At 38.6% G+C, this 19,736-nt stretch overlaps 1 protein-coding gene and 1 long non-coding RNA gene across 6 annotated transcripts in view; one reads left to right on the forward strand and one right to left on the reverse strand.

Moving 5' to 3' along the window:
* The window catches only part of ntrk2a (neurotrophic tyrosine kinase, receptor, type 2a), a 99,847-nt gene extending 91,929 nt beyond the window's left edge, over nucleotides 1-7,918 (reverse strand). For all 5 annotated transcript variants that reach the window (XM_081610692.1, XM_081610691.1, XM_081610689.1 and 2 more), the window contains exons 1-5: nucleotides 7,131-7,918; nucleotides 4,731-4,805; nucleotides 3,733-3,804; nucleotides 3,161-3,229; nucleotides 735-883 (exon numbers count right to left, since the gene is read on the reverse strand). In XM_081610692.1, the coding sequence (XP_081466818.1) occupies nucleotides 735-883; nucleotides 3,161-3,229; nucleotides 3,733-3,804; nucleotides 4,731-4,805; nucleotides 7,131-7,384 (619 nt within the window). In that variant the 5' untranslated portion in view covers nucleotides 7,385-7,918. The remainder of the gene's footprint in view (nucleotides 1-734; nucleotides 884-3,160; nucleotides 3,230-3,732; nucleotides 3,805-4,730; nucleotides 4,806-7,130) is intronic.
* A 250-nt stretch (nucleotides 7,919-8,168) lies between these two features.
* On the forward strand, nucleotides 8,169-18,426 carry LOC145552814 (uncharacterized). Its single transcript, XR_014088935.1, has 3 exons — nucleotides 8,169-15,604; nucleotides 15,948-16,237; nucleotides 18,386-18,426. It is a non-coding gene; the product is annotated as an uncharacterized LOC145552814 (long non-coding RNA).
* The last annotated feature ends 1,310 nt before the right edge of the window (nucleotides 18,427-19,736 follow it).

A 19,736-nucleotide genomic window follows, 5' to 3' on the forward strand; every position in this document is an offset into this window, starting at 1 on the left:
CTTGGGGCATTTATGTGTAGGACATTGCAGCTTTCTCTGCTCTTTTGTGTGTGGGGGGTGAAATTAGAATATACAAGCTAAGCACAGTTCTGTGTAATTGAAATAAAGTGTGGGCAGCATTTTCTTTGCAGCCTGTGCAAACATAACACACACACACACACGCATACATGCGCACGCACACATGCACACACAATCGCAGATACGGATAACTGATTACTGCAGAGGCTGTTGTCGTTGTGTGAATTGTGTTCTTTGTACAGTTATTCTCTTAGGTGATAACAGCAAAGCTCTGTTATTCACTCATACATTCTCCACACCCACTGTGAACTGACAAAACACTTAGCACATTTGGTTCACAGTACCAATTCTCAGCCCGTGCTTAAACACCAACACTTCTCTGCAACACCACAATTAACACAGCACATTAACACAGAGAGGAGTCAAATATTAAAAAATGCAGAACTTCATACAAACATCTATATCAAGGTAGCGATTTGTATGACTGTTTCCTCCAGATGCTGAACAGCTTGTGGATGTTTTTTTTTCCACTTTCCCTCTCTGTCTGCGTGTGTGTGTGTGTGTGTGTGCGTGCGTGCGTGCGTGTGTGCGGGGGTGCGTGTGCGCGCGTGCGTGCGCGTGTGTGTGTGGGTGTGTGTGTGTGTGTGCGCGTGTGTGAGTGTGTGTGTGTGTGTGTGTGCGTGCGTGTGCGCAGGTGCGTGTGTGTCTCCCCTCACCACAATTCTGTAGTCTCAGTCTTGACAATGGCTTGCGTGCTCCTCCATCCTCGATGCAGCGCAGCTCCTGAGTGTCTGCTTCCTCTCCTAACAAAAGCTTGATCCACATGTTCTCACAGGAGCAGTGTAGAGGGTTCCCTGACAGGATTCTGGAGGGATGTGGACAAACACATGGTGACGAACTCTGACAAAGACTGAGTAGCAAAACAAAAGAGTGCATCGCAGACTTAAAGGCAAGCTAATGGTAACTTTCTGATCTCTGGTTTCAAGAAGCCTCAATAAAAAAAAAAAATATTTCGAGTCATTTTCTCTCTAAAACATCATATTCATATCTTTTTTACAAGCTAAAGGCTTCAAATATGAGAACATGAGCGTATAAGATTTTGATTTCATACAGATAAAGTAAATCATTAATAATAAGAGTAATAATGCTTTTAAAAATAAAATACGTTTGTTTTAAACAACAATTTTGATAAAACCAAATAATTGTGACTACTTTTGGTCTTTATCAGAGTAATTGTGTGGTATGGTAAAAACGCTGCCACCTCCAACTTCACCTTACGTCTCACTAACCAGATACAAACACAATTTGATCACCGGACAAGCCAGGCAGACCTTGTTTTCAGCTTTTTTGGTCATGACACAAAAAGGTTCCTGCATGAGTGCAGCGTTTCTCACATGCCACGTTTATCTAACAATATGCAGCACTCCTACAGAACTGACACAACTGGGTCTCAAATATCACAGCAATGATTCAATAATAATATTACTTTTTCTCATGCTGCACTTTGCAGATTTTTCATGAACCTCGGTATGCTGAATGCTTGACACTAAATTGAAAATTGATGACATGACTTAATTTATTGAAACTGTAAATTCCACACCCTTGATACTAATACATGTGCGCTATTCACACTAGAAGAGCTTGTCAGTCCATTAATAATATCACAGGACTCAATGATTCTCAAAATCGCCTTCATTTTCTGATGCTTTGCCCAACATTACATGCGTTTTTGAATATACCAGCATATTTGTCGTTTTAGGTTAGGTTTCCCTGGGTTAGTTTATATAGGTGTTTGGCTAAAAGTGGAATTTTATAATAATTTGGCAGAAATACTGTTTTGGTCATATTTTTAAAAATGTGTCAGTATTTTATGGAGAAAATCATAGTTGTCCAAAATAACAAAATGTTGTTTTCAGACCTCGAGTAATTGATGGAGAACAGGTTGATATTAATTTTTAAACAACACAATTCCAATGTGTGATCATTGTAGAGGTTCAGAAATGAATATTTGGAAGAAAAACTGCCAAATAAAGTGGAAATTAAGTGAAATATTATGTGATATTAAGAAATGTCATTGTGACTGGCCCACAATGTCAACAATAAAAGCAGTAATCATGTTTGATGTATTTCTAATCAGAAATAATTGCAATCAAAAATCACTGATGTGTTGGAAGTAGATAGTAGGTGAAAGTTCAGGAAACAGAGGAACTAGGAGACCGGTGGTGACTAACTGGAGCACGAGATGCACGGACCAACAGAAGAGAGAGCGCTGAACTTTGGGCTTTCAGAAGACAGACAGATGGGCAACTCAAACTGCTGCCACATTAGTTTTTGGTTCATTTAATTACTTATTCTGTATCTTATTAAGTAAAAAAAAAAGTGTTCTAATGTTGAAATTGATCAGATACTGGAAATGAATGGAAGTCATATGCATAGAGATGCTGAGATGAACATTTTTTCCCAAAACGTTCAGATTTGTAAATGACAGCTTTAAACAACAAACTTTATCTTTGAAGAATGTGAGGCCGAAGGACCTATATTTTAGCAATTTTCTGTGGGATTTGGGTTTCGGTGTATTCCTCTGTGGCTTTTACACTGATGTGTTAGCTCATTATGTTACTACTGAGAGACAGAGCAAAGCAGTTTCCAGATGTTGCTATTCTTTCTGAAGACAGATATGAGATCTTTATCAATCCTGCTGATCTAATTCTCTTCCAGAAACCCAATTACAGTTTTCCTGCAAGTGCAAAACAGCTCATTTAAGAGGATTATGGGAAGTTCAAAGACACCGTGGGACATAATCAGACACTGTGAGGTAACTCTAAATGTTTTCTTTGGGCAAGTATGGGATGTGTATTTTTCAACTCGCTATATATTAGCTAAGCACTCCTCCAACAATCAGAGGCATTGATCCTGATGGGTATTTTATGAGTTATGGAAGTTTGGAGCTAGGAGGCACAACTACCAGCTGGTATGAGCATGAATGTATTTTGATATCTTTGCTTGGTTGTAAATGGTAAAATAGCTGCTTTAACTTTTTTTTTTTTTTAAGGCTGACAGCCAATGAACCCAACTCAAAACGAAACTTCAGCTAACATCGGAGTTCATCTCATGACAAAGGTGAAGGTTTCTGTTAACTCACAGATATGAGATGTTGAGGTGCTTGAATATCCTCCAGGAGAGGGACGACAGATTGTTGTCTTTCAAATTCCTGCACATGAAACCAAGAATCGGTGGATGAAGCTCAATATAAACAAACCAAAGGTATTGCATCAGGTTGTTTAAAAATGTTTCTACATCCAAACCAATTGATGTTTTGGTACAATACACAAATGGAATTGTGCCCACATAAGATTACAGCAGTAAATAAAATTAGGAAATACTTTAAGTCATTTTGTATCAAATGTAGATTCATTATTTTGCTCATGTTTCTAATTTTCGTATCTATTTTTACCTTTATGACTAATTTCAGGATATTAGAAATATGGTTTTATTTATTACAGTAATATTTAAAATGTATGTAATCGTATGTAGGTCTATTTTCTCATCACCCTTAAATTCAGTATACAACAAATCAAATATTACCTTTTTATATAATGATAATTCTTAAATGCTGTCTTACAAAATGGTGAATTAGCGCACAAAAAGTACACAACTTGTCTGCACAATCTTTGTCATGTTAATAGAAAGAAAGAAAACGACGGTTTTACTTACAGGTACTGTAGCCTTAAGTTGCTCTGAAATGCCAGTTTTGACACGTATGTCAGCCTGCTGTTGGTCACCGTACTGACACAAAGCAAACAAATACATCAGTATCATTAGAGTCCTTATGAACATTAAAACCTGACACATTATTAATATTCACAGCAGGCAAAACCTTTCAGCAAATTACAGGGCAGCGGCTGGGGTGTTTATAATGAGCAAAATGCATCCAAAAGGAAAACAGGCTCCAAAACAAATTCACTTTTCATTAACTCTGATTTACTGACCTGTAATACAACTTTAGTGAAATCTTTTAGAATCCAAGCTGTATGTTTACTGCTCTAAATGCACAATATGATGATAGCTATAATAACTATAAGTGGAAAGCTGATCCAGAGGCATGAAACTAGCAAAAAAAAAAAAATAAATAAAAGTTCAGTTTGTTTGCAATCAATCATGTTTGTCAGCTCTTTGAAAAAAGAAATACTGCATACCATAATAATTAACTAATAAGCCCAAAATTATTGAAAGCCCTGGTAGATTTAGGTGTTATTTTGTTTTCATTCATCAAAGAAGTAAGTTAGTGATGTAATGTGGCATTACTCAAAAGATAATAAACAATGTACAGAAAATGGCAAAGAGAGAAGGGGGAAGGCTTGCACCCCTGGGACTGGGACTGGGATTCAAACTGGGAAGAGCTGCGTTGAGGATTATAGCCGCCGCTTACGATGCGACTTTCTGTGAATTTAGAGTTCTGCCACAGCAGGTCCAACACCACACTGAAATAATTTACTTGGTACTAATTTATTGTTTTTTTATTCTTTTTTAAGACCTGATAGTTTAGATATAGAAACGACAACACCTACACAAACAACAAAAAAAGCGCTATAACATTTTAAAACATTCATTATAATGAGGCACATATGTTTAATACGTCTGTCTGTTAAAACAAGAGGACAACACTTGAACTTAAATATTTCCCATGTAAAATAAAGTCATAAAGCACTCACAGGTTCCTGAGGTTCTTGTAGTAGTGCAGGTCTTTGTCATTAATGGAGGAGAAGCTGCTCTGGTTTGCAATGTAGCTGTCAGGGGATACAAGCGTGCATAACACCAAGACAACTTGTTAGCATGGGGAAGTACAAGCAGAAACTCGTCATCAAGATATAAACATGTTAAACCTACATAAATGCACGTGTTTCTTTTTTTTTTATATATTATTTTTGAAGGACTACAGCCGATCCACAGCACACAGGGGAAAATTGTTGTAGCTTCTCAGAGTGAGGAAGCAGAATGTTTTATCGTCTCTTTTCCTCAGCAGCATCTGAGCAAAACACTTGACCTGTTTGTGTTTGAGGGGCCAGCAGGAGACGGTTTCCGAGCAGCTCCCATGTGTGCATGAAAAGAACGGCGCGAACATATTCTGAAAAAGCAGCATACGTACTTCTCATGTATTACAGCTCTGGGTTTAGATGTCTGAGAATATTTCAAGCTAAACAAAAGACTATGAGAGAACCGAGAATGCGCTATTTTACTGGGACAACAGCTACAGCAGCACCTGTTGAATGGGTCAAGTTCTCAGGGTAATTTTACATAAAACATTGAACAAAGGTTTACAAATACTACTGAATTCCCATCAGCCCCAGCAACGAAAAATGAGCTGAAACTGCTTAGCTCTGAGGTACTTTTGCTGTTCTTATTTTCAGTGTAAAAATGACCTATTAGATTATGTACTGTAAGTGAAAAGGTGTGCAAAGACTATAAAGGCAACAAAGTATCTAGTTTTTTAATATAATACCTGAGGTAATTCCCCTATCTATTTAATCTCACCTTCTCTGTTTTTGATGTCATGAAACGAACTAATGCAGTTACCAATCAGACATAACATTATGACCAATGACAGCTGAAGGGAATGCCGCTGGTTATCTCTTCTTTAAAGGGAGGTGAATATGGTGTCATCAGAAGCTGGGCCAGAAATTGGAAAGAGCTCAAAGGGCAGGAGTCTAGGATCCCAATTTTTTGGGGGCCTTAAAGATTTTTATTTATTTAATTATATATTTGTGTGTTGAATGATATTCAACAATTTGAAAATGTTCATGTTAGAGTAATTTTTTTATTAACATCATACATAATGAACCGACTGCCGCCAGCCCAGGGGCCCATAGCTTTCTAAGTTCAGCCCTCCAAAGCGATGTGCAAGAAACAGGAGGAACACGTCTAGAGTAAGTGTAAAGGGTCTCTGTGTTGGTCATAATCTTTTGCCTGATCTGTGTATGTCTATGACTCTCAAGCTTAATTTCAAGAAGTTCTGATTCAACAAGACAATTCAAATGAGTGTTCTAACAATAACACTATAGAGGTTTTCTGTCTGGTAAAGTTTATTTAACATGGGAAAAAAAAGCACAACTAACTTTACGACTCAACACATTATTTATATATACAAGCATATCAAAATTTACTCTTCATATATTTGAGTGCAGTTGCCTGACTTGGACTGGCAGCTCATTAAATTTTGACCAAGTGCTGACATCTCAAGGCATATTAAAAAAATAATAATAATTTAAATCAGGACATCTCAGCAATTAATGCAGACAAGATAAACCATCTCCACGGCTTTTGGCAAGGTCGTTTTTGGTTCAAACTCAAGCCAAGCACTTCATGATTGCTTCTCATGCTCATTTAAAGAGCCTCCAAGGCCGGTGATAAGGATTTTTTCTGTCTAACCAAGCGTATCAACAAGGCCGTTTTTACCTGTGCCAAAAAAAAGAGCTTATCTACAAGTTTCCTTATCTAAAATACATGACTTTACGAAGTTATGACGCACGGATGCTGCAAATCCTGCACAAAAAAGAATAGTCATCAAAAATGAGCAAAATATTCAGTCTGGGTAGAAAATTGTTGCCTAAGCAAATCCCCCCTTCAGCATCAATTCTCTCATCTCAGTTCGTCCAAATACTCATATTAGCCATCTTGGGAAGTGTCTGAGCTAATATTTGGACTGTGGTGTCTGATGAGAGCGCAGTCAACTCCACACAAGCAAACACAGATTTGTTTTTAACAGACTTTTCTGCATTGATCGTCCCCGTGTTCTATGCAATGCAGGTTAGGCTGCACACTAACCGTGCAGATAGAAAGGGCTGCTTGCTTCCTCACACACCTGGACAATTTCAAAGAGTCCTGACCGAGGTTAAGGGCTCGTTGAATGAACCGATTTTTAAAAATCCGCCTTCTTTTCAGGCTCCTTCGTTCCTGTGCGAAGGATCAGCAACAGATGATGTTTGGAGGGCTGAGCATTTCTTTTATTTGCTGGAAGCGCAGCCGCGATTAAATGCTCTTTAAAAAAAAAAAAAAAAAAGAAAGAAATAGGTTAGGCCAAATGGAGATGCGGTTCTGACAGCTTCCTCACTCACATGTCGGTGATGTTCTCCATCTCCGCCTCGCTCTGCAGGACGGGGAACGCGCTGATCCCTCGCTCCGGGTCCACGCAGGAGATCCTGGTGCTGCTGCAGGAGCAAGTCGAGGGGCATGCCTCCGCGGACATCCACGGGTCCCCCGAGCCCACCGTCACCCCGACCGCCACGACCCACCACCAGAAGCACTGCCACGAGCCCGAGGTTCCCCACGCCGAGGGGAGAGCCCAGATCCCTGGTCCCGAAGCGCACATCTCGGGTGTCCCGACTCTCAGCTACAAGGCTCGCCGAAAAGCCCCCCACGGCCCGGCCCGGGTTGGCTGGGATCAGCCCCGGTTCGGCCAGTCAAGGAGAAGAGAGGGGAAGAAAGGTGCGCGGGTAAGAAGCAGAATCCGATGCTGAGGTGGCAAGAAGCGGTGAAGAGACGCTAGAAAACCATCAGCGGTCTCCGAGATGACAGACGAGACGCAGAAAAAAAAAAAAGGTGTGAAAAGGATTAGAAGAGCTGCGTTGTCCTCCAGAATCCTCTGTCAGACAGCCAGTCCGTCAGTCAAAGTCTCACTGCCACAGGGGCGCTGTGTGCCAAGTAGAATCGCTCTCTCTCTCCCCCCTCTCTGTCTGCCTCTCTCTTTCTCTCAGATGTCACTGACCGGAGCGTCCTCGGCACAATGTTCTCTGTGTGTGGATAATTTGCTGCTGCTGCTTTTTGCTTGGTGCTCGGATAAAATGCGCGGCGCGCAGAGATAAAGGCTGCGATGAGGACAGATGGAGGAGGAGAAAGGGGGGAGAAGGGAAAGGATGCGTACCCGCATCAAAGCAGATCATGTACAAAGTGAGACACCATTGATCTCTTTTTAAAAAGGAGATGTTCTTGATCTGCTCTCAGGAAGGTCCGGGGACAGAGCGGGAACATTTCATTGCTGAATACAGCTGTTTTGACTTGAGGTTCTCTACTGTTTGGTTGTACTGGACCAATAGTATTTGAGGACCAAAGCCAAATTTGATTTGAGATCCAGTATAGATCCATTACCTTGCAAAGTACCACAAATCCCAAATGTCCAACTTTGATTGCTTGCATGTTGTGCAATTAGCATCCTCATTCACGGTTTACTTACAGCCCAACATTATATTGAACATATTGTGAAATGTGTCGCTTGACTCTCATGCTTTTCATATTAGTTATTAGATAAATATTAGAGTTAGCACCCGTGAAGTGGACATGGAGGTGGTCTCAATTTTCAAGAAAGAGGACAGGATCAATTTATCAAGGGATCCCAATTGTCCATCAACCTTGGAAAGAGAAAACTATTTTTCACTGAGTTTAGGAAAAGAACAATAAACATCACACAATATGAATGAATTACAAATGCAAATGTGAAACAGTCAGATTGTCCCAGAGCTGATGAGCGTAGAAACTATGGCTCCTCCACTTGTTCAGTTATGGTACTGGGAGCAGTGGGTAAACAGGTTTCTCATGACCTGATGGGTCAACAAACACCAGCAACTCTGAAATGAACCTAGGCCCAATACCAGCACATTACTTTAACATGATATTATTTTATTCACAGGGGATCCGTGCAGGTATTTAAAGGTTGGTGTAGAACTATCCCTTTTTCTTGCTCAGAACAGTTTGAGATAAAGGTTCAGTTTCATGTTGCTTGAGGTACTTCTATCCAGGACTACTGACTACCTGGGCATCAATCTGGTAGTTGTATGCCCAGAGTCAGACCTGTGTCCACATTCTCAGCACAAGTCCCAGTCCAAGTTCCTTTCTTGTCACTAAAATTGTTTTTTGTTATCATAGACAAGAGCTCAAGACACCGTCATTGAAAAACTTGTGTCTGCTTTGGATCTTAGCTCGGTTTTTTGCAGATGATGGGGTTCTATTTTCATCTTCAAACCATGACCTTCAGAGTGTATTTATGTAGTTTGTGGATGAGCATGAAGCAGCCCTTCAAGTCCGAAGCCATGGGTCTCAACCAGGAAAAGGTGAATTGTTTCCTCCTGCTTTGAGGTCAGATTTTGGCTCAGCGTGGGGGTCCTTGTTAACAAAAGATGGAACAGGATATTGATAGTTGGATTCAAGCCTCATCTGTGTAAGGGTGGGCCCTGCTTCAGTTGGCTGTGGTGAAAGAGGCGAGTCAAAAAGTAAAGGTCTTGTCTTTCTGGGTGACATGAGACAATGGCGTATCAATCTAAATATCGATACTATCAATATTGTTATTGGTAATGTCAATATTTATGAGGCTGATGCTTTTGTTTGCAGTTTCCCTCCTGAATGTTCAGCAAATTACTCATGCCAGTGCATATGCAGGAATTAAAATGGCAAAAATCAAGAGCTCACATTTTCAGTTTGAGAGCAGGATTTCATACTTTTGCTATGTTTGCTTTCAAAACGTCTGCTTTCTTTCAAACACAATCTGTTCACTAACCCCCATAAGTGCAACATCACTCCAGCACTGTCTGCGCAAACAGCACACACCTGTCGTGGCTCACAGTGTAATCTGTGATCAGAGTTGCAATTTTAGCATACCAATTAAACTATTAGTATCTATTCAGGCAGCTGCAAAAAATCTTACTGAAATCAAAAATATACACTTATGTAAAGCTTTATACCCCAAACCTGAAATAGTTCACACACTTTTGTGTGGGGAAATAGTATTGAGGTTACATGCAGATTACAGTAACAGACTCTGTTATCCCAAGAAACAACTGTATGTAGTAGAAAGAAATATTTTTATTTCATTACTGCTACAATGTATTATATTGCAGTTAGTTCATAAAATCACCTTTGACCTGCATTTTATCATAATGATGATCAACTAACTGAAATCATATCAATACCAAAATTTCTTGTATCACACACCGCTAATGGATTATGAAATAGTGAGATCCTGGATACAATGATGCGGAGTGACCCTCTCCTCTTCAGTGTGGATGGAAGGTGAGGACCTCTGGGAAAGCTGAGCTCAAGGAGGCTGCTACTCTGCATCAAATAGAACCAGTACGGCTGGTTCAAGCATAAAACAAAGATGTCTCCTGAACTCCTCCTTTTTGAAGAACCAACGGCAGAACCACATTTATATATCCCATCCGGCCAGGAGACATCTTGGGATGAATTGGATTTATTTGGTAGGAGAGTGTTTGTAGGAAAAAGGGATGTCAGCATTTCCTACCTGGAGCTGTTACTCCAGCAACCAGATCTCAGATAAGCTTGACGATGGACGGTTGGACGCACAGACAGATGGATGGCAGTAAATAAATAATAGTAATTAATGGATTTTTCATTTTGTCTGGACTGCAGTATAACATTATTATGCAAGCTCAGTGAAATTAGAAAGAAGGGGTCAAGTTAAACTTGCTTTGCCCACCAGGACCAGAGCAGAAACACCAGTTGTGTATGAATACTTTGCAGAAAACAATGTGCTTGAACTTCTACAGACACAACCACATAAATACAACTGTAGAAACATGGAATTATCACTGTTAAGATCGTAATAATATTCAAATTTCAGCAGAATTGTGATTTAAAGAATTTTTAATTTTTGTAACGTTTTATTCAGAAAAATGTCAATATTCTGTTTGAGAAGCCAAATGCTCTCTGGGGTTCCCTGCAGGACAGGAAGCCCAGAGCAGCAGGTTTGTTTTCGTGAGCCAGACTCTGGCTGGCCTTACGCTAATGACAGAGATGGATAAACTCTACCTTGAAGACTTCGCTGAGATCACTGCATGAATGAGATTTAAGAGCCTGTCAATTTAGACGCTATAATTGTCATAATTGTCCTCATCAACGCTGTGGTTGTCATTATTATCATTCGGTTGTCGTGCTGGGCCTCTCTAAACCTGCGTATGGTTAATTAGTTCAAATCATAGCTGTCCAAATTAGGCTCTTTCTTCCGCACAAGTCAAATTGTTCAAATCATGATGAGGGAATACTAAAAAAATACAATGGAAGGTAATGTACGTGCAAATCTCCGGTTAAGCAACATGTTCAATGAGCTTAAACATCCAGGTGAGATTTGAATGAGGTTCCTACAGTAGACAAGAGAGAACGAGAGACAAAGAAACCAAAGCACTAGTTTCTAGTCATCAAGTTTTTAGCTGGCAACTACAAGACCAAGCATCAGATTTGAAAGTCATTAGGTCATATTTCACAATCGTGTGAATTATATGTGGCTCATAGCTTTACTGGACTGGAATCAATATGTCATCTCAGGGTGGAGGCTGGATGCCAGTCACTCTGCAGCGATACATCTCTTTCGGCTGGCTGTATTTCTAATAAGAGTGGATCTGTCTTTAACACAGCCGAGCCACCGAAGGACGAAGCCACTTCTCCTCAATCTGTTACCTTGCAGCTGAGTGACAGAGGATGACAGCACATCTGCCTGTGAGCAGCAGCATCAGCAGCAGCAGCCTTAGCAGCAGCCAGCCCAGCATACCGCAGCATGTGAGGAGCCCTCTCCAGTGTCCTGTCTCTCCCCGAGCAGCTCAAACATGACGTTTGCGCTGACGCACAGGCAGTGCTGCTGAATAGGCTAGCGTAATTATGGAGCTCTGTCTGTGTCTTAACCAATCTGGATCCCTGCCTCAGAAACTGAGTGTACACGTTTCACACAGACAGAACATGGTGGGCAGACCAATTAAGTCACTGTAGCACAAACATAATACTGCAGTTGCTCTGTGTTCTTTCTGAAATATAACAGAGGCCTGAGTTAAAGGTTTCTGACATTTAAACAAGTGATAACCCATTTCAGGGCATGTTGACACAGAAAGCAACAATTCAACATCAAGTTCAACGAACAAACAAAAACATAAATGTCAAAAGTTAAAACTGTGGAAATTGCACAAAATTCCTTATAATCAAAAAATATATATTTTCACACATTATACTTAAAAACACTGCATTAAAATGTGTTTTTTATTTAAAACCCTGTCTTTAACTGATAAAATACACAGCCAGATATCCATCTATCTGACTGTGTATTTTACTAAGGAATGGATTTTTTTCTGTAGCCATAAAAACTAAAGCTGCACCACAGCTATAATCTAATAACCCTGTCTCACTAATGGGATCTTTTTACACCACTGCATCATTATGACTTATAGTACTGATGTGAGTTTGTTTTTTTTAAAAACCAGTCTCATTTGCTTCTTCATTTTATTTGGGTTTGATGTCAGAATTACTTGCTTCTGTTGCATCACAATTTCATGTCATCAAAATCTCCTCTTGCTATAAACAGTGAAAAAAAAAATAAATAAATAAAATCACACACAGTAGTTCACAAATTTTGGCCTGTCTTGCAATGAGTTCACTTGCTTCATTAAAGTAATCTACTTTGTATTTGTTATTGGTTACATCACAGTTACCTGTCTAGCTTTTTTTCAGGACACAATAGTTAAATTTTCCATGGAAATAATCTGCTCGAATGTAACATGCCGTTTTACGTTTCTTTGGGGGGGGGTTGTGTGGTACTAGTTACAGTAATCAAGCAGGAAAGATAACAGGGATGGGAATCAAACCCCAGACAGCTGCATCAGAGCTAACAGCCTCAATTTAAGGGGCGTCACCTCTACCTCTACACCACACACTACAGCTGCCCCATAAAATAGCTTATGATGCCATGTTTTGCATTGCATCACAGCTTGCTATGTTGTTGCATTTGTCACTGTACTCTGTTTAAAATCCCTTTAAATCACCTCCATTCTTACATCACTCGTACTTCCTTTTGCCTGATAGTCACAGATCACACCTGCCATCACCTCCATGTAACTGTATCACATGCAGGTCTTTCTGTACCAGATCACGCTGTTTTTATTTCTGAGCATGATCTGGCTTATTTCCCTCAAAATCATCTTTGTTTCCTGACAATTGGTTCTGATGTTGAAGTGAATCATTAGTCCTGCTACACTACAATCACCTCTATTTTTGAATGACTTTCACATTTCGTTTGATGAAATCCCGTGTCTTGATATATTGCAATTAACTTTGCTGAGGGATTGATCATCTTTCTTGCTGCATGATGATGTATTTCATCATTACATCAGTTGCTATGCATTGCTGCTGCTGCAAATAAACTATGTTGTCACTCCAGAGTCAGATATTGTTGTTTTTCAATTAATGGCTATGCTACTTTAAAATCACTTGCTGTTCAAATATTTTTCTCTGAAAATATTTTTCTCTGATATTAAGTATTTTATTTAATTGCAGTTAATTGTGGTGTTGCGCTGCAATCTTTCTAAAATCACAATTATTTGTTTTGCTCCTTTTTGTTTACATCTGCATGTGATACAGATAGATTTTATAAAATTTAACTTTTGTTGCTATATTAATGGATGTTGTTCAAAAACAAACAAGTTCATTGTTATACGCTTTCATTACAAAGTACATTGACTACTAAATGCCTTGGTTCTCTCTCTCAGCTTAGATATGTACAAAGAAAAATAAACTGATCAAAAGCTTTAAAAGTTATAAAATTTATAACAGACGAATTAAAACAATAATATATTGTAGCATGTTAATTTGCTGTAATTGACTTTATTAGTTTTCTGCAGTAGAACATGTCCAGTTTTATTAGTGTACTGCTTTGCAGTTAGTTAACTGTCTTTTTCTCAACATATCCCATGTTTCCTGCAGACATTTTGATATAAAACAAAAAGGATTAAAAAATACAAAGACAAAAGTGTGCCAAAAATGTCACCATTTATTTTAAATGCCATTCTGTCCGCCCTGACAAGATTTTTAATCAATGATCTATGGACGAACAAACCTGAGTCTGTCTGAGCTATTTTCCTGCAACAACCTGGTTTCCTTGAACTTTTGGGCTTTGGCTTGAGTAATGGTTTTATCATGTGGACAAGCTGCAGGAAAGAGCAGCTTCTTTCTGTTCAAAAGGAATGACAGAATGAATATTTTTCTGCAATCTCACCCCAAATGTATGAACAATAGAACTGAAATAACTTCAAACACATTCAAAAGATAGCATGAGACATTCAGATGAGAAAACAAACAAAATGTTAAAATTATGTTAGATTGTGTGTAACAGACAGGTTACTGTTGTATCTGAACTGGAAATTATATGTGCTATCTTTCTAATAACAGAGCAGATCCAAACGACTGCTTCCTCATCCATCACCCAGACTGCCATGTAGACTTGAGTGAACCTGTTGTGATCATCATGATGTTACTGTGATGACAAATTATACACCACTGCCCTCTACTGGGCTCCCAAAATACCATAAACCTCCAATTTGCATTTCAAAAACAAAATGTGGCCTCAGTTCATACAGTGCTTTGCCTAGTACTTCTGCTATATGAACGTATTCGCATTTCTTCACATTACAATTTTAGTTTTCAAGGACTTTATGTAACATAGCAAAACAAAGTGATGTGTAATTGCAAATTGGAGGGTTAATATGCAGTTTTACTTTCTTTTTTTTTTACACCGCTTTGTAATTTGATTTCAGTATAAATTTTGCTCCCTGAAGGCCGCAGATATTTCTTAAAAAAACAAACAGCATCACAAAGACAAAGAAACACAGCAGAGAAGTCGGCGAGAAACTTGTGGAGGAATCTAAAGTTAGTTCATAAAATAAAATCCCAAACTTTGAACATCTGACAGAGCACTAACAACTGCAAATTTACATAATAAAGTATACAGAAATTGTCATTCAACTAACACAGGCCGAGCAAGAAAAGCATTAATCAGATAAGCTACCAAGAGTCCCATGTTAACTGGAGGACCTGCATAGCATGGCTCGGGTTAGAGAAGCTCATCCATCAGGACAGGGCAGTTGTACACTCCATGTACTGTATCTGCCCATTAAGAAACAAGTGTGAAAGCTAAAAGTAATTTGATTTCCAAAAGACACGCGGAAGATAGAGGAGATATGTGAAATTAGGTTTTCTGGTCAGATTCAATGAAAAGAATGACTGCTAACCAAAAGCTAAAAATGATACCCGAAACACACCAATCCCACCGTGAAACATGGTGATTACAACACGTATCATTTTTATTCCACATCATAATTACTGTATGCACTACAATCTTTGCCAATTACATACAAAACACATTAAAGTAGATATTTTTAATATGACAAAAAGTTACAAAAGTTAACCTGGTTTGAATAGCTTTGCCAGATTTTGTACATTGAGACATAAAACTAGAACATGTCTGCAAATATTAAACATTGCACGTGTTTTATAACAGAAAGAAAGCAAACAAATGAGAAAGAAACAATACATGTTTCTTTTTTTTTTTATTTAGTAAAAAACTGGAAAAGGGAAAAAACAGCAACATAAAGAAGAAACCCCGGAAGGGACAGAAGGGAGAAAAAAAACAGCAACGGCAGTGAAAGTAAGTCAGGTCTCCATATAAGGTCTCTCAGCAAGTGTTGGAACATTAACAGAAGGAAAGACCATGGAGCCAAATGTGACAGAAAGCCATGGAACGGACAATGTTGCATTCCAATTAGAGGTAAGCAAAAATCTTTTATATGTCTTAGTGTTTTGCCCCAAAATAATTTGAATCTACCTCCATGCACCAGAAAATTCTGTTTTTGTTGGTTTCTGATTCTTTTAAGTTTGGCTCTTTGGCTCCACAAAATATAAATACTGATATGAATATGTCTAGCAGTTCCTAAAATGTGATTTGTAAAAGGGTGTTTTAGTGTGGTTTCAGTACTATCCTCAATTTGCTTCAGATTTTTAATGCTCCAAGCACCTGTTCTTCTGCAAACACTGTGAATGTGGGGGGAAAAAACGGTCTTCATGTGCAATGAATTATTTTCAGTGTTCATCTGTCTGTGTGATAAAAACAGGATCAGATAAACCTTGATATTGAATGTGCCTTCAAAGAGACAAACAATTCACATGAGACGACAGACCACCAGAGGAAATGGTTTGTGATTTGTCCTTTGTTGATATTTGCCAAACATGCAATATCTCTTCATGTCTTATAAATGGCCAGCCTTTCTGTTGTTCCTTCAAGATAACATTTATGTCCCCTTTTCCTTGCCTCCCTTGTCATCTGTCTTGTTTTTGTGAGTCCAGCTTGCTGGAGAGGAAGTTGGAGGCAGTCCAGGTCTGCTTGGCAGAGTACAAAGACCAGGTACTATGACCATGGCTTTGGGAGCAGGTATAGATTATCTACGTTAACATCAGTTAAAGTGTAACTAAGGTCTTTTATTAATAGGTTTTTTATTTCTGGATTTTAAATACCAAAAGTGTTTTCACATGCCTGAGTACCATGGTGCCTATCTGTTGACTATGCAGCTGGAAAGTTTGCAGATTTTTTTTATTTAATATCAGGATTTTATATACAAAGTATGCACATCTGATTTTGCTTTATGTAGTTATTTCTCGATTTCTGCAGCTATATTGGATATGTTTGCAGATCCAATATAGCTGCAGACAGATCCAATGTTTCCAGTTATGTTTGCGTTGAAAAATCTTTATTCAAAAAGGAAATTAGTCAAAGGGTTTATTTAGAGATTTATTTAGTTTCTTGTGTATTTATAGCTGCGATAAAAGCAAAGTTTTTAAACTCAAACGTTTTAGTATAAAACTGACCTGTCATTCGTCAACTAAACACACTAAAGGTGTGTGTACACAAAGACTGCATGAGGATAACTTGATATATGCAGTTCCTGGGGTTTAAGATTTTAAAATGATCATCAGCAGATGTGGCCACTTCTATTAGTGTAGGAGTCTACTTCTCTGGACAATCTAGCCGTTTGTTAGCACAATGCTTAGCTGCAAAGGCATCAGTAATGAGCATAAGGAAGCCTAAAAGTGATGTGTTATATACACGTTTCCAAACAATTTGGAGTCCATTATTCTGAAATTATTCTGAAATTTACCTCAAAATCAGACCCTAAGACACATCTTCAGCACTCTAAACCACAGCCAGCAAGTTGAAATAAAGTTCTAGAGAAGCAAATAAGAAACACCAACATATTCACTGGTCAAATAAGAAGTTATCAGCTGAAGATTGGTCCAAACTGGATCCTCTTCCTGAAATGATCTACAGCAGCTTAAAAAAGGTTCAAGTTGTTGAAAAGACCTAGTCAAAGTTTAGTCTGCAAGTCGAGTGAAATACTTTAACAAGATCATAAGAAAGTTGGGGTGTACTGAATGTCTGAAGCTGCCATATATCAAGACATCTTTAGTTGCACTGATTACTGCAACAGCGTCTTCACAGGTCTGTCCAACAAATCAATCAAACAGCTGCAGCTGATCCAGAACGCTGCTGCTCGCGTTCTGACTAAAACCAGGAAGATAGAGCACATAACACCAGTTATAAGGTCCCTACACTGGGTCCCTGTAGCTCAGAGAATAGACTTTAAAATACTGCTGTTAGTTTATAAATCACTGAACAGCTTAGCACCACAATACATTAAAGATCTGTTGTTGCTGTATCAACCGTCTAGACCCCTCAGGTCTTCTGGTTCTGGTCTGCTCTGCATCCCCAGAACCAGAACCAAACGAGGAGAAGCAGCGATCAGCTTCTATGCACCACAAATCTGGAGCAAACTTCCAGAAAACTATAAAACAGCTAAAACACTGACTTTGAATGTCGACTAAAAACCCACCTGCTTAGAGTTGTATTTGAAACATAATTATGAATTTAATGATGGGTCTTGACTTAAATGTAATGTTTTGACTGTTGATTCTATGTTGCATGACTTTGTGTTTTTGTGTTTCTTATGATTTAAAGCACTTTGAAATGCATTGCTGCTGAAATGTGCTATACAAATAAAATCTGATTGATAGATAGATAGATAGATAGATAGATAGATAGATAGATAGATAGATAGATAGATAGATAGATAGATAGATAGATAGATAGATAGATAGATAGATAGATAGATAGATAGATAGATAGATAGATAGATAGATAGATAGATAGATAGATAGATAGATAGATAGATAGATAGATAGATAGATAGATAGATAGATAGATAGATAGATAGATAGAGCGCTACAGGACTGTCCTGTCTTCATATGTGTACATTGTGTTTAAACAGAATGGATAAGGCAGAGAAACCAAGTTTTTTTTGCACTACTAGCTGTTCATTGATGGGCTTGAAATACTTTTTCTTACTTTATGGCTACATGAATGCTTTCATAAAATCCTAATCTGCTTCATTGATGGACGTAAAACAGCTAAATAAATTAGGAGAATGCATTTATTTTAATAGGACATATAAGATGTCACCAGTTTGCAGTATTGCTCCTAATTAAAATTTTGTTTCAGGCTTCATTTCCATGGTGGTAGCAGCATGTGTTCTGAACTTCCAGAGGGCTGTCGGGCTACTGGTCATCTCCTTGGCAACCATCTTTTTCCTGGTTTGGGATTGGATAATGGAGCAATATGGTGACTGTATGTGGGAGACTCTCTCTCCTACCAGACACCTCCTTAGTAAAAACTGGTTTTGGATCAGATGGTGAGAAAAAAATTCTCTCCCCCCCCAAACAACCCTGTCTTTTAGCTTCAATTTCACAGGACAATCAGTCAATGTTGAATCATTATGGTGAAAATCTCTTTCAGGTGATGTCATGAAAATTATGCACTGTACAGTAAGGACAGAAAAAAAATTCTGTCTCCTAGTAACAATAATGTCTTCAGAAGGTGAACGCAAACAAGTCCTGCAGCGCACATAAATGACAGTAATTTGAACAGAAGCAGAAATGCAATTAATATATTCCATTTCAGATACAGGCATTCACCCTTTTATTAAACAGTGGGAGTGAAGTAGTGCAGAAATTATCGTACCAGGTCAGCATCATGACAATATTGAACAAGGAAGATGCAGAGAATGACCATTTAGTTGATCGTTTAGTTTTGTAATGTTCACCTCTTTGGGAAGATTTGGTGTTTAAGAACTCTTAACCCTGTTCATATTTGAATTGCATACAAATCCTATTTTCTTTAAAAAAAAATAAATAAAAAATCATGTTCGAGACAAAGAATACCAGAAGAAATACAGTAGTGACATGCATGTTCTGATGAATGGCACTGTCTAAAATACAAGCGTAGAAGACAACAGGAAGTAGTCTTCTTCATGGTTTGTAGTTTGTTTTTGTATTGTTTGGACAAAGTGCAGCTGGCTCCATCAGAGGTCTCGCAGCATCACACAGTTCATTAAGTTGTGTGTCATTCCAAAGTGTTATCCATAGTTCTTCTGTAAAATCGCTGACAGTAGGACTACAGTCTGAGCTTGTAAGTATGTTCTTGCAGGGGCAACTTCAAGTTAGGTGGTATCCTATGCAAGTGTTGATTAAATGGGTTAAGTTGTCCTTGGCCTGAGAAAGTTTGAGAAACACTGCTCTATACACTCAAAGACACTATAAAAACAATGAATCTGTAAAATGATGTAACACCTTTTCACAATACTATGATATCTTTAAAAGTTGGTCCTCTTCCCTTCTGCCTACTGTCACTCCCTCCATCCAGGACAATGTTTGCATCCGTACTGGTCGCTGTGGTGTGCTGGCTGGTTCTGCATACCGCCCAGCGGGGAACCAGACAGCTTGTGTCCTTCTGTGGTTTGCTCCTGCTTGTTTTCATCATGCTGCTGTTCTCCAAACACCCATTCAGATTAAGA

This window comes from Poecilia reticulata, chromosome 9 (assembly GCF_904066995.2).
Source record: "Poecilia reticulata chromosome 9, P_reticulata-male-v2, whole genome shotgun sequence".
NCBI classification, from domain to species: domain Eukaryota; kingdom Metazoa; phylum Chordata; class Actinopteri; order Cyprinodontiformes; family Poeciliidae; genus Poecilia; species Poecilia reticulata.